The 11976-nt window shown below is 40.4% G+C and overlaps 1 protein-coding gene across 2 annotated transcripts; it reads right to left on the bottom strand.

Moving 5' to 3' along the window:
- Positions 1–2774: 2774 nt before the first annotated feature.
- LOC308280951 (uncharacterized protein) lies at positions 2775–6729 on the bottom strand. 2 transcript variants are annotated; one of them, XR_013961798.1, is made up of 8 exons: positions 6121–6729; positions 4960–5095; positions 4445–4515; positions 4146–4247; positions 3684–3759; positions 3384–3464; positions 3084–3164; positions 2775–2899 (listed from the first exon to the last, which is right to left on the bottom strand). XR_013961798.1 is itself a non-coding variant. In XM_080755246.1 (8 exons), exons 2-7 carry the CDS (start codon positions 4981–4983, stop codon positions 3125–3127), a joined length of 369 nt encoding a protein of 122 aa, XP_080611372.1. In that variant the 5' UTR covers positions 4984–5095; positions 6121–6729; the 3' UTR covers positions 2775–2899; positions 3084–3124. The 2 variants fall into 2 exon arrangements, 1 of the variants encoding a protein (XP_080611372.1); XM_080755246.1 differs by having other exon boundaries at positions 4146–4222.
- Positions 6730–11976: the final 5247 nt, after the last annotated feature.

Here is an 11976-nt window from a genome sequence, read left to right as displayed (position 1 = left end):
AAAAAAACCCAGGAGGAGATAGATTTTTACTGTTTTTCATATTATTCCGAATTGTGGGAGACCTAAAGGTCAGAGGTCAAAAGTTAGAGGGTAAAAGTTGTTCGGCATGAGGAGACGCATACGTGTATACAGGTTTCATGCCTGTACCTCAAACACAGCATGAGCTATACCTGTTCAAAGATCGCACTTTCGAAGGCTTCCTACAGCGCCACCATTTGGCCGATTGCTATAAAAAATAATAGCGCACTTCGCCACTGTAAACTGAACACATTGATGTTTTTATTTTCATTTTCTCACTAAGTATGTAGGAGTAGAAAGGAACCGAAGTTCCCGTCTACTGTCTGACTGACTGATAGATAAATAATGACAATATCTAAAGTGTGCTCGCCTTATAGGCGAGCCCACAACTAGAAAAATATTGTTCCTTCGAAACAATTGTGGGCTCGCTTCAAGCCAAAAAACTATGGCTATAATAGTACAAAATGTCAAGTTTGCAGGCAATAAAATGTAAATTTAATTACAATGCAGACAAGCAGAGTTATTACATGAACCTAACAGTATGGACAATCAAATCAACATAAAAATATAGCTGCAAGTAGTGGAAAAAACTGTGTTCTTGAACCTTTCATGACAATCAGATGCTGCATGTGTTATTTTAAGGCATTGTGTTCCAAAAATGTGTTATTCAAAAGTTGACCTGCTTGGTGGCCAATGTGAGAAGGGTGGCATCTGTTCCTTGACCTAGTGGGAATGTGCATGCAAAATGGAGGATGCTGAGACACAGGCTATACCATTCTTTTTTTTAAATGGAAACCAGTGAGGTACATGGCTGAAAAATGCAAGAGATCTGTAGAGACGGGTTTGTTATTGAACAACACTTTGTTTTAACCTTTGAGGGATATGAATAATTGTCCATCACATGGCATGTGCTATGTAACCAAAGCATGACGATACAAGTGCATAAAGTGACAAATGGAACATTTATTTTGCAACTCAATGCTGACTAAGTTGTGTGGGGCATATCTTCAACAACAGTAATATCTGCACATTATTAATTGGAGATTGTATTTCTTCCCTTCAAAAAGCAACCATATGATTTCCTTTAAAAGGTTATACACATCAACATACAGTCATGTCTCACAATGTACATCAACACTCAAATTAACATACTGGCGATTGTTACGTCCCCGTCTAGGGAAAAAAAGGGGATGTAACATGAATTGGGAGTGAAACCCGTTTTTATTCATAACTTAAGATATTTACATTATTTGAAATTGGAAAATACTACAAAATCATAAAGACACACGGAGCAAATCAGGGAAACAATCAAAACATACTAATACTAACCTTGAGTTATAAACTACTAACCTAAACACAAAATAAAAGTTACAACAGAACCCTAATGCTTACCTGCTCTACTATAAACTACCAAAATAGGAGAAAATACAAAACGCAGGCTTCCGTGGCCGTGAACATGTTAACTTAAGTTATCATTAATGTCCTTAGACTGTGTGCAAAACTTTATGGGAGGACAACACTTAAATTATTTAGCCAATTGTGTTGGATCACAAACTGAAGCTCAGAGCAGAGGGAGGTTATTCAGGCAAAGTTTTTCTTCAGGAAGTTGATAGGCCCGTTGGAGGAGGAATCATGGGACGTGACCTCAGAGTTATCTTTGAGCTCATGTTTGATCTGATTGGCCAGCTGCTTGCCTAGCTCGACCCTATGGGAAGGGAAGACAACAACTTAGTCAACCAACCCAAAAAAACACATTTCAAATGTTGAACAAAAATATTTTTTTAATATAATGCATCAGAGTAGAAGACAGGGTGTGTTAATATCACAGTACCTTGATGAATGAGCTGATAGAAGGCATGCTGTCCATTGGTCCTTGGCTCTCCCCAGACGATCGGTCCAGTGTGGTATGGGACATGGGTTCCACTTTTGCTGATATTCTTCCTGTTAAATTCCATGTCACCCTGTGGACCACAAGCAACGATCACAATCAGACGCAATGCAGCTTCTCTATCTCTGCCATCCTGACAGCAACCAGGCTTTCCTGATTTCAACCAGGTCAACGCTGCAGGGGGCCTAACACTTACAGTAAAACTTTGTGTCTGACTCTGAACTTTAGATACAGATGCTACTTGTTCACTCACACAAAACACACTGTGTACAGTATATTGCATGTATACAGTATGTGCACATGATGCAACTATAAGCCATACTGCCTGTCTGAAAGACTCTGAAGAAGTCTGTTTAGTGGAGTTACCTTAATAAACAGGTGTTTCATGCAAAACATGTTTTTTCCGCAAAGAATATCTAAAAAATTACTTTTTATAAAAAAAGTTGAATTGTTGATCAGGCAGTTGACTGGCAGAAAATGAGTTAGCCTATATGGAACCAAGAAAGTCAGTCGGATCAGCAGACAAAAAGAAAGCCTCAAATCCCTATGGAATAACATGATCATCAATATGATGTCATAGTACTGTTGTCATAGACTGGCCTGTACTTACAACTCAGTACATATAACCTGTTGTACCAACAGATGTTATTCCCCAGCTCCTGTCTTCCCATGATCATCAATATGATGTCATAGTACTGTTGTCATAGACTGGCCTGTACTTACAACTCAGTACATATAACCTGTTGTACCAACAGATGTTATTCCCCAGCTCCTGTCTTCCATCTTTCAGTCCCTCTGCCTCTCAACCCTTTTGTTCAGCGTTTCAGTCTCTGTGTGACTGACCTGCTGGAAGTTGGCAGCAAAGCGGTGCATATACTGGTCGTAGGGCAGCATGGTGTGGGTCTCAGCCTGGAAGAAGTTGATGTACCAGACTCCCAGCACAGCCAGAAGCACCGGAAGATTCTTTTCCAGAGGCGTGTTACGGAAATGATCCTGAGGTGGAATTAGGGAAAGAAAAAACATACAACTTATTTTTACAGTGGTGACACAATGGGCAGAAGGTACAGAGTGAGGAGATGACACAGAGCATATCTATGTTCCCAAGGCCCACCCTAACCCTACTCTAATGCGAATAGGACCCTGTTAGGAATGACTTCCCAACAGCAGAAACACTAACCTCCAGCTCTTTGCGGGCCTTGTCTGAGGTCTTCCCCTTCATCAGCGATTCTGTCTGGGCCAGAAAGTTGGCCACCAGGATCTGAACAACCAAAGAAAGAGTCAGGACAGACTATTAATTTGAACCATTTAGAAAGAGATGCTTACAGTTTGTTTAGTTGCCCACGGGCACTGGATTACAACAGATGAATAAAGGAGACAGAGGTACAGTACATGTTCTCACATTCAAAATGGTCAGATATCTTCTGCAAATAATGATTAAAAACTATGAGAACCGTTATTGGGTCACTGGGGAGGGTACCTTAATTGTGATGAAGGTTGCCCCTGATTGGGTTCTGTGACTGGGCAGGAATGAGGAAGTTGGCAGGAATCATTCTGGTGCCTAGTTGGATAACACATGAGTTGAACTGGTCAAAGATAGGAAAAGTGACATTTACAAAGGTCCTCAGGAATTTACAGCAGTGGCCAGCAAGTAAATCTGACCTCAGGCCAGTTCTTTTCTACTGCAGAAACATCATAAACTATCTGCTCAAAGTTCTTCCTCCAGACCAAATATGCCAACAGGGCAAGGGAACAATCTGTTAAAAGATCCACTACTTACCAACCAGAACTCCAAGCATAAAGGGACTCAGTTTCTTGAAAATAATTGAGTTGCTTGGTTTGTTCCCTTGGAAGACCTAATGTTGGACAGGGATGAAAAGAACATAACATAATTCAAAATTGGTATTGAACAAAACAGCAATCTACAGTGAGGTTTAAATAAGCAGACAAGTTAATGTCCATTGGGATATTAACCTCTGTAAAATTTAAGAGTTGAGTCTGGCAAGCTTAAAGGGATATTTTACTTTCAAAACAACTAAAATGTCAGGAGAGACTATTAATTTGAACCATTTAGAAAGAGACGCTTACAGTTTGTTCAGTTGCCCACAGGCACTGGATTACAACAGATGAATAAAGCAGACTGAAGTACAGTACATGTTTTCACATTCAAAATGATCAGATATCTTCTGCAAATAATGATTAAAAACTATGAGAACCGTTATTGGGTCACTGGGGAGAGTACCTTGTGATGAAGGTTGTCCCTGATGGGGTTCTGTGACTGGGCAGGAATGAGGAAGTCGGCAGGAATCATTCTGGTGTCTGGTTGGGTAACACAGAAGTTGAACTGGTCAAAGATAACACAAAGGAAAAGTGACATTCATGAAGGTCCTCAGGAATTAACAACAGAGGTCAGCTAGTAAATCTCACCTCAGGCCAATTCTTTTCTAAGCCATTAATTAGATGGCACACAATCAATGGCTAATTTAGGAACTAGAACAAACCATCTTATATACAACTATATTGCTACAACAATTGACTCACGTCTTTAGCCACCTGGAGGAACCAATCCCACGCAGACTCAGCGTTGATGATGGTCTCTTGGGTGATGATGTCTAAAAAAGGTTGATAAACTGATATTAATGCCCGGTGAGTAGGTTGGTGCCTTGCATGGTTTCCTCCACCTCCGGTGTATGAATGTGTGTGTGAATGGGTGAATGTAATGCAATCTATGTAAAGTGCCTTGGATTAAAGTGCTATATAAATGCACCATTTACCATTTACCACCCATAAGCCGTTTACTATATGTGCACGTCAACACAACTTCTTTGTCAGACTGGCATCATCATCCAAGACCAGATCATTTATACTTTTGATGTATGTAGGGATTGTAGGCATATGGCAAAGTGCATTGTTTTCACAATAATTAGGTTTGCATATTGTTCTTAATTTTCTACTGTATAGACTGTTAAAATGCTGACTTTAGAACATTACATAGTTTTATAATATAACATGTCTATTGGTTCACATTTGAACTGATACAGTTCAAGTATATTTACCAGTGTTGGCAGCAGGCAGTCCATACACTGATGATTTATCTCGGAACGGCCATGGCAACAGACTTCATTATGGCAATATATTTATTGAAAAGGCCCACTTCAACAGGATTGAGCCTATAAAAGACGAACATACATACTACACACACACACACACACACACACACACACACACACACACACACACACACACACACACACACACACACACACACACACACACACACACACACACACACACACACACACACACACACACACACACACACACACACACACACACAATGAGGCGTTGTGAGCATGTAAGATTGGCAATTTTCACAATTTCTGCCTCTATATATTTGACAATTTGGACAATGTTAAATTTGTCATTTTAGAGGTATTAAAAAGTCCTTCAATTTGCAGTTTAGAAATGTTGAGTGGGAAAACAATGTTTCACATAGATTCATAAGATTTTTTTATGAATCTATGTGACCCCCCCCCCCAAATAATGGGGGGTCGTGTGTGATGTGATGATGTCATCAAACGATAAAATCGACATCAACTCAACTTTTTACAGAGTCGAGTTGACTTCACCAGTTGTTAAAGGACAACTTTGTTTTTTTACAACAAGGGTTCATATTTTAGATTGTAATTAGAGAAAAGAAAAAGTGAATGTTAAAATGTTTTCATTTGCTTCGTTCTATTGTTTTAGAGATTCTTATTTCAGTGTTTGGGGCATGGACGTGTTGGAGTAAATATGTCATTTTACACAGAATAAGCCCATTCCCAAGATACAACACAACCTTTCATGGTTGGATGTGACTTATGGGGGCTAGAAGTGTTACTGTAAATAGCAATAAAGATACTGCTGGCTTATTGTGTCTAAAAATACATATTTAGCCACTTGTACGCATGCCCCCATGCGTACGCATGCCCCACATTTCAGCCCGGTAAACGTGATAAAACAATAGAACAAAGCAAATGAAAACATTTTAACATTAACTTTTTCTTTTCTCTAATTACAATCTAAAATATGAACCCTTGTTGTAAAAAACCAAAGTTGTCCTTTAATGCAACACACACTCAGTGAAATCAACTACAATTATAAAAACACAATCACAATTGGGTAGGGCCTATATGGTCAGATGCTTCATGATTTAGTGAATCCAGAAGGATACTTACAGTTCAAGAGTTGCAGGCGAACTTTGCACAGGAAGGTCTTTCAGGTTGCTCAGTCAAGCAGTGCCTGAAATTAGGTTTAAAATACATTAAAATACATTAAAATGGTTTGGGTGAGTCGTATCATTGGTATATTTGTTACATTGAAAGTTTCTTTGATGTATTTTTGGGCTCATTTGACTGTTAGTGTGTGGCATTCCTGGTTATTCGTAAGGTCCTTTTTTCCTGTTAACTTACAGCGATGTTCCACAGTGATGTTCCACAGTGATGTTCCACATGTCATCATTGTTGCCTATCTTCAACTTGAAACTAGTATGATTGTCTGTCTGTGGGTTTGGTCATTTGTGTGTCCTCAGGTGGCTGGTGAGGCCGGCCCTTGATTTACATGTTTTGTTGCAATGGGGACATATGTGAGCAGTTGTCCTGATAGTGGCAGTTTGAGGAGTTTTGGTGTCCTGATAGTGGCAGTTTGAGGAGTTTTGGTGTCGGATCCTAGTGGCCTTCTCTTGGTCTTATTTGCTTCATGATGTTGAACCAGGGTGCTTTCAACAGACACTTTAGAAGTTATTACACAGTACACAGGATTGTGGTAACTATAGTATGTTTGTAATATTCCTGACTGGATAACTTGACACTGTAAGGTCTTTCAAGTTGCTCGGGCAAGCAGTGCCTGAAATTAGGTGCTTTCAAACATGGTTTAAAATACATTAAAATACATTAAAATAGTTTGGGTGAGTGGTATATTGAAAGTTTCTTTGATGTATTTTTGGGCTTGTTTGACTGTGTGGCATTCCTGGTTATTCATCGATATTCTTCAGGGCTTCATCATTTTTCTTTTTTAGGTGACAGAAATACTGTTAGAGCTTCTTTTTTCCCTGTTACTCTACAGCAGTTTTACACAGTGATGTTCCACATGTCATCATTTTTGCCAATCTTCAACTTGAAACTACTATGATCGTTTGTCTGTGGGTTTGGTCATTTGTGTGTCCTAAGGTGGCTGATGAGGCCGGCCCTTGATTTACATGTTTTGTTACAATGGGGACATATGTGAGCAGTTGTCTTGATAGTAGCAGTTGGAGGAGTTTTGGTGTCGGATCCTAGTGGCTTTCTCTTTGTCTTATTTGCTTCATGATGTTGAACCAGGGTGCTTTCAACAGAAACATTAGAAGTTATTACACAGTACACAGGATTGTGGTAACTATAGTATGTTTGTAATATTCCTGACTGGATACAATTCTGTGGTTGAGAGATGAAAATGTGGTCCAACAGTGTGTTCTTTTCAGTGGTTGCACTTGTGATTACTTGTACATATCCTCTGGATTCAAAAACATCAAATATTGGATGTGGTGTGCTGGACAAAAGGTTTTCATTAAAGTCTCCGCACACAATGATTGGGTGATGATCCATGATTTCTAAAGACCCCAAAAGGTTTTTCAGATTCGAGATGAATGAGTCAACATTGTAGGTTGGAGGTCTGTACACAGCAGCAATCAGTGCATTGAGTGGGGCTTCAACTTTGACAACCATGAACTCCAAGTCAGTTACGTTATGTATATATTGCTTTTCACAGGCTTGAATGTGTGTTTTTACATATATAGCAACTCCACCACCGTTTAGATTGGCCATGCAAGAATCGTTGGTGTAAGAAACGTGTCGGTTACGTTTGAACATACTGTATCCTTCTAAATGGAGACTGTCAGCAACAAATGATCCTTGCAGGTGAGTTTCTGTAAGACATAACACGTCTGCTAGACACAGCTCATGATGACACTTTATATCATTGATATGAGGTGCAAGTCCTTCGGTGTTGTGATGGATGACGCTGAGTGTGTCAGGCCTGTTCAGAGTTTGTGTGCTGTGAGCAAGTGGCATTATGTCATCAAAGCTGACTTGTGTCATGCTCTCGAGGGCTGCAGTGATTTCAGGTTTGGAGTAGATTTTACTCTCATCCATATCAATTATGTGCAATCCACTGAGAGAGTTTACTCTACTGAGGGCTACGTAAGCCATACCAGCTTCAAAAATGTGTTTTAGTGACACTACAGCAGTTGGGGTTGTCCTGCCCTGAACCTTGTGTATTGTACATGCAAATGCAAGCCTCATGGGAAACTGTCTGCGTATCACTCCTTGCTTCAAACGATCTTCTACTCTTTCTATGTACACAATATCATCGAGTCCTCCAGAAGCTTTACCACGGTGCCTCTGTCCTGCATTTTTGTTGTCCAACTGAAGACCAATCATTTGTGTATACATAGCCCCATCTTTTTCACAAGTCACAATTCTGGCAATTTTACCAAATGTACCATTCACGAGTCCATCGTCCACATCAATGTTTCTGGTGAGCATAGCAGGAGCACCTAGAGCAACTTGTAGTGTGTCTGGTAGGTCTGGTTTTTTTCCTTCACATGGTTTAGCTTGTCTGACCATTCTTCCTTGTTGCTTTTTATAGTCATCTGCATCAATGTTTGTGATGTCAGAATGAATCAGCTTTAAAATGTCTTTGTTGTGCTTATCTACCTCTGGATTGGTACCAAAAATGTGAAGTACATCCTTTGGGCAAAGTGCTGGTTCAGTGATGGCCTGTGAAAGCAAAGCACGGTCTGCTTCAGTCAAGGCTTCTGACTTTTGTTTGACACGGATCCTGTTCAATGTCTCTGCATAAGCGAGATCATCCTTCTGACGCATTATCTCTGTCAATGTGATCATCGTAAAATGGTCGCGCCAACGGTCGATCTCACATGGTTCGTATAGACAGAGAAGTTTTTGTCTAACTGGTGGTAGCTGATAGAAATCTCCAACAGCAAGTACTGACATTCCTCCAAAAGGCTTTCTAATTCCTTTGACTTGTCTTAGTCTTTCATCTACGTAGGCAAAAAGATTCTTTGAAATCATGGATATTTCATCAATGACAATAATTTCAGCATTTGAGAGCTCTGCTCTCACTTCATCCAGTTTGTTGCCAAGGCCAATGTATGGAATCACTAGAAATTTCGGTAGCTTAAGGATGGAATGCAGAGTTTTTCCAGAAATATTGAAAGCTGCGGTACCAGTAAAAGCGGTTAACAGCACAGTAGGCTTCGATATATCAGTTTCCTCAAAATTTCTCGGGAGTTTGCGTAGTATCTTGGATGCCTCCGAGTAGATACACTTGATGAGATGTGACTTCCCTGTTCCAGCACCACCGTTTATATACAAAAGAAACTGCTTTGCTTCGAGGCCACAAACACGCTTTATGCACCAGTCTCTAATGGTGTAGAATATGGACACCTGCTTTTGGTTCAGACTTTGATACATTTGGCGTAACACTACAGGATCTATCTGAAGTGCCTCCATTGGTGCGGTTCCTGTTACAGTCTGATTACTATACTCTGGGATATCATCTTGTTCATGTCCGTCATCCAAATGTTCGGCTTCACGTTCTGCAATGCATTCCAACCTAACCAGTTCAGATTCAGGAGCCAGATTACACCATTCATCTCTCATGGGCCCGTTCTTCTCAAATTCCTCAATGGCACTCTCAATCTCTTGACTGTACTTCTCATATTTGGATTTGTTTTGACTGACAATCTCAGACACAAACTGGACACAGTCTGAACCTGGTAGCTGAACACTGGCACTAGTCAAGAAGGACTGGTATGTTGGGAAGTGTTGACTTTTCAATTGTGACTTTCCGCGGTGTGGGAGATACAGTTTAAGTAGTGTGCCACAAAATTCCTCAGGATTCTTTTTCTGTGAGACACTGTAATATCTAATGACTGCAGGTTTCCCTTTTGATCTCTTCTGAATGAATCCCATCTTATTAAGTAGGGGTAGAACACCTTCACCCTTTTTCTGAGTACCATAGACAACCCTGCAAGTGGAAGCAAAATCAGCCAAGCACATTTCCTCAAAGTCTGGTCTTTCAGGTCTAGCATAGTATTTTTCTGTCAACCCAGTCATCCACACATCTTCTGAGTCTGGTGTTTTGCTCTCCAAGCGTGAAAGAGGATAACTCATTTTCAGTCTATTGTCATCAGTTGGTATGAATAAGACTTTGCGTGAACACTTTTTCATTTTTATACCGCATACACGGGTTACACACTCCTGTGCACTAACTTCTCTCTTTTTTGTATAGGCCTGCATGACTTGTCTCATTTCTCCAAGTTCGCTCATGTTGATGCCATCTTGGTGTGAGTTTTCAATCATTGCTTTGAGATATTCGCTCATTCCATGCTCAGCCTTGGTGATGTAGGCTGTGATGTACATAACCACAGAGTAACCGTTAAGAATGTACTGAAGATCCATATTGGCATCCCAAGCATCAAGTAGATCACGATTGTATGCGTTTATCATGCAGTCCTTTGGATCACGTTTCAGTATAACCTGGTTGGAGTTGGTCAGTACCTCAAGGGATTCTGTATACTCTTGCCAGCTTAAATTGCATTTATCCAGTATCTGTGATAAATCCATAGATGCAATTTGAGGGTCGTTAAGCAACTCGATCATCGGTTTAAGCTTCTTCTTAGCAGTATTCAATACTTCCAGATTATCAGTCAGTGAAGGTCTCGTTATCGTGGTTTTACTGGCAGGGGGTTTAGGAAATCCAAATCGGCAGCCGGGTTTGTTGTTTTTGCGACACGACTTGGAGTGATTTCTGCTGTGGGTCTGAAGCTGTGTAACCTTTCTGTACAGTTCTGGTTCGGTATTTGGGTCAGGCAATTGAGCCGTTATGTACTTGTCAATAAACTCACAGACCTTCTCATAAGGGTCCTCATCATACACAGGTGCTCCATCTATCCATAATATAGAGTGTATGTGAGGTGAACCACGATTTTGATATTCTAACCGATAAAAGTGATCAACAACATTGCCAATTGGCTCTGCATCAGACAGCATCAGTCTGTATATTTCCTGAACACGTTTATCAAACATGCGCATTGTTGTGACCGGATTGCTTCTTAATATTTCACACTTTGTAGTCCAATCAAGTTCTTCAAAATTAACCTCTTCACCTTCTTGTCTCTTAATTGCTTTAATCACCTCAGGCCATCGCATCTCAGCAGCAGAAAATGTACCAAAATAGGTTGGCTTCCCTAATTGTCTGATCATAGCAAACAGATCTTTGGTAGTTTTCTCCCAATATGCTGGGGTCCCTCTCAGTGGCTGCATGAATCTGATAGCGTCTCTGTACCGCACTAGTCTCTGAACCTCAAGTTTGTCTCGCAGCATTCTGGAGGTTATTTTGCGTCCATCTCGTGTGACAGGCTTTCCTTTACGCAGTTGTATTGTCATACTGGAAGTGGCTAAGTGTATTTCCGTTACCATTTGTGCAAAGAACAAGTAATTTGTGTCTCTGGCAAAACGTGCATCTACATGCATAAGTCTTGACTTGAAATAACTGCTGGGTGATAACCTTTTGGGTCTTTCATCGTCAAATGCGTTTTGACCAGTGGGGAATTGAACAGGGAATGCAGAACATTCGAGCTTAGGTGTTTTGAAAAAGCTGACTGGTTTATTACCTTCAGCAGGTGCAACACTATAAATTCCTTCACTATAAGTTAATAACTCATCTGCAATGTCAGATGGTTGTAGACATGATTCTAGGACAATGCCACCAGTTGGCTGATCACCGTCTTGTTCTGCATCTTCTGACTGGTCCTGTTTGTGGGTGTCATCACGTGTTAGAATATGTTGTTCCTCATCTGCAAGGCCATTTTGTGTCTGATTCAGTGCATTGAGCTCACACTGGTCAATGTCCATCCAGTCATCTTCATCATAGTCATCTTCCATGATTTCATCAACTTGGTTGTCTTCTTCCTCATTAATTGTTGGGTCGCATAATTCAGCCTCATCTCTGATAGTGACGACCTCATATATGGG

The sequence above is a fragment of the Nannobrachium achirus genome, assembly GCF_963921795.1.
Source record: "Nannobrachium achirus genome assembly, contig: SCAFFOLD_522, whole genome shotgun sequence".
NCBI lineage: Eukaryota > Metazoa > Chordata > Actinopteri > Myctophiformes > Myctophidae > Nannobrachium > Nannobrachium achirus.
Note: the sequence above shows the minus strand (reverse complement) of the source record. Positions and strands in the feature narration are given on the sequence as shown.

Coding starts and splice junctions, on each gene's coding strand:
- LOC308280951 (XM_080755246.1), bottom strand. CDS start 4,983: ATGGACTGCCTGCTGCCAACACTG. Junction 4,223..4,444: donor TCCTCCAGGTGGCTAAAGAC/GTGAGTCAATTG, acceptor TTACCCAACCAG/ACACCAGAATGATTCCTGCC. Junction 3,760..4,145: donor GGGACAACCTTCATCACAAG/GTACTCTCCCCA, acceptor GTCCAACATTAG/GTCTTCCAAGGGAACAAACC.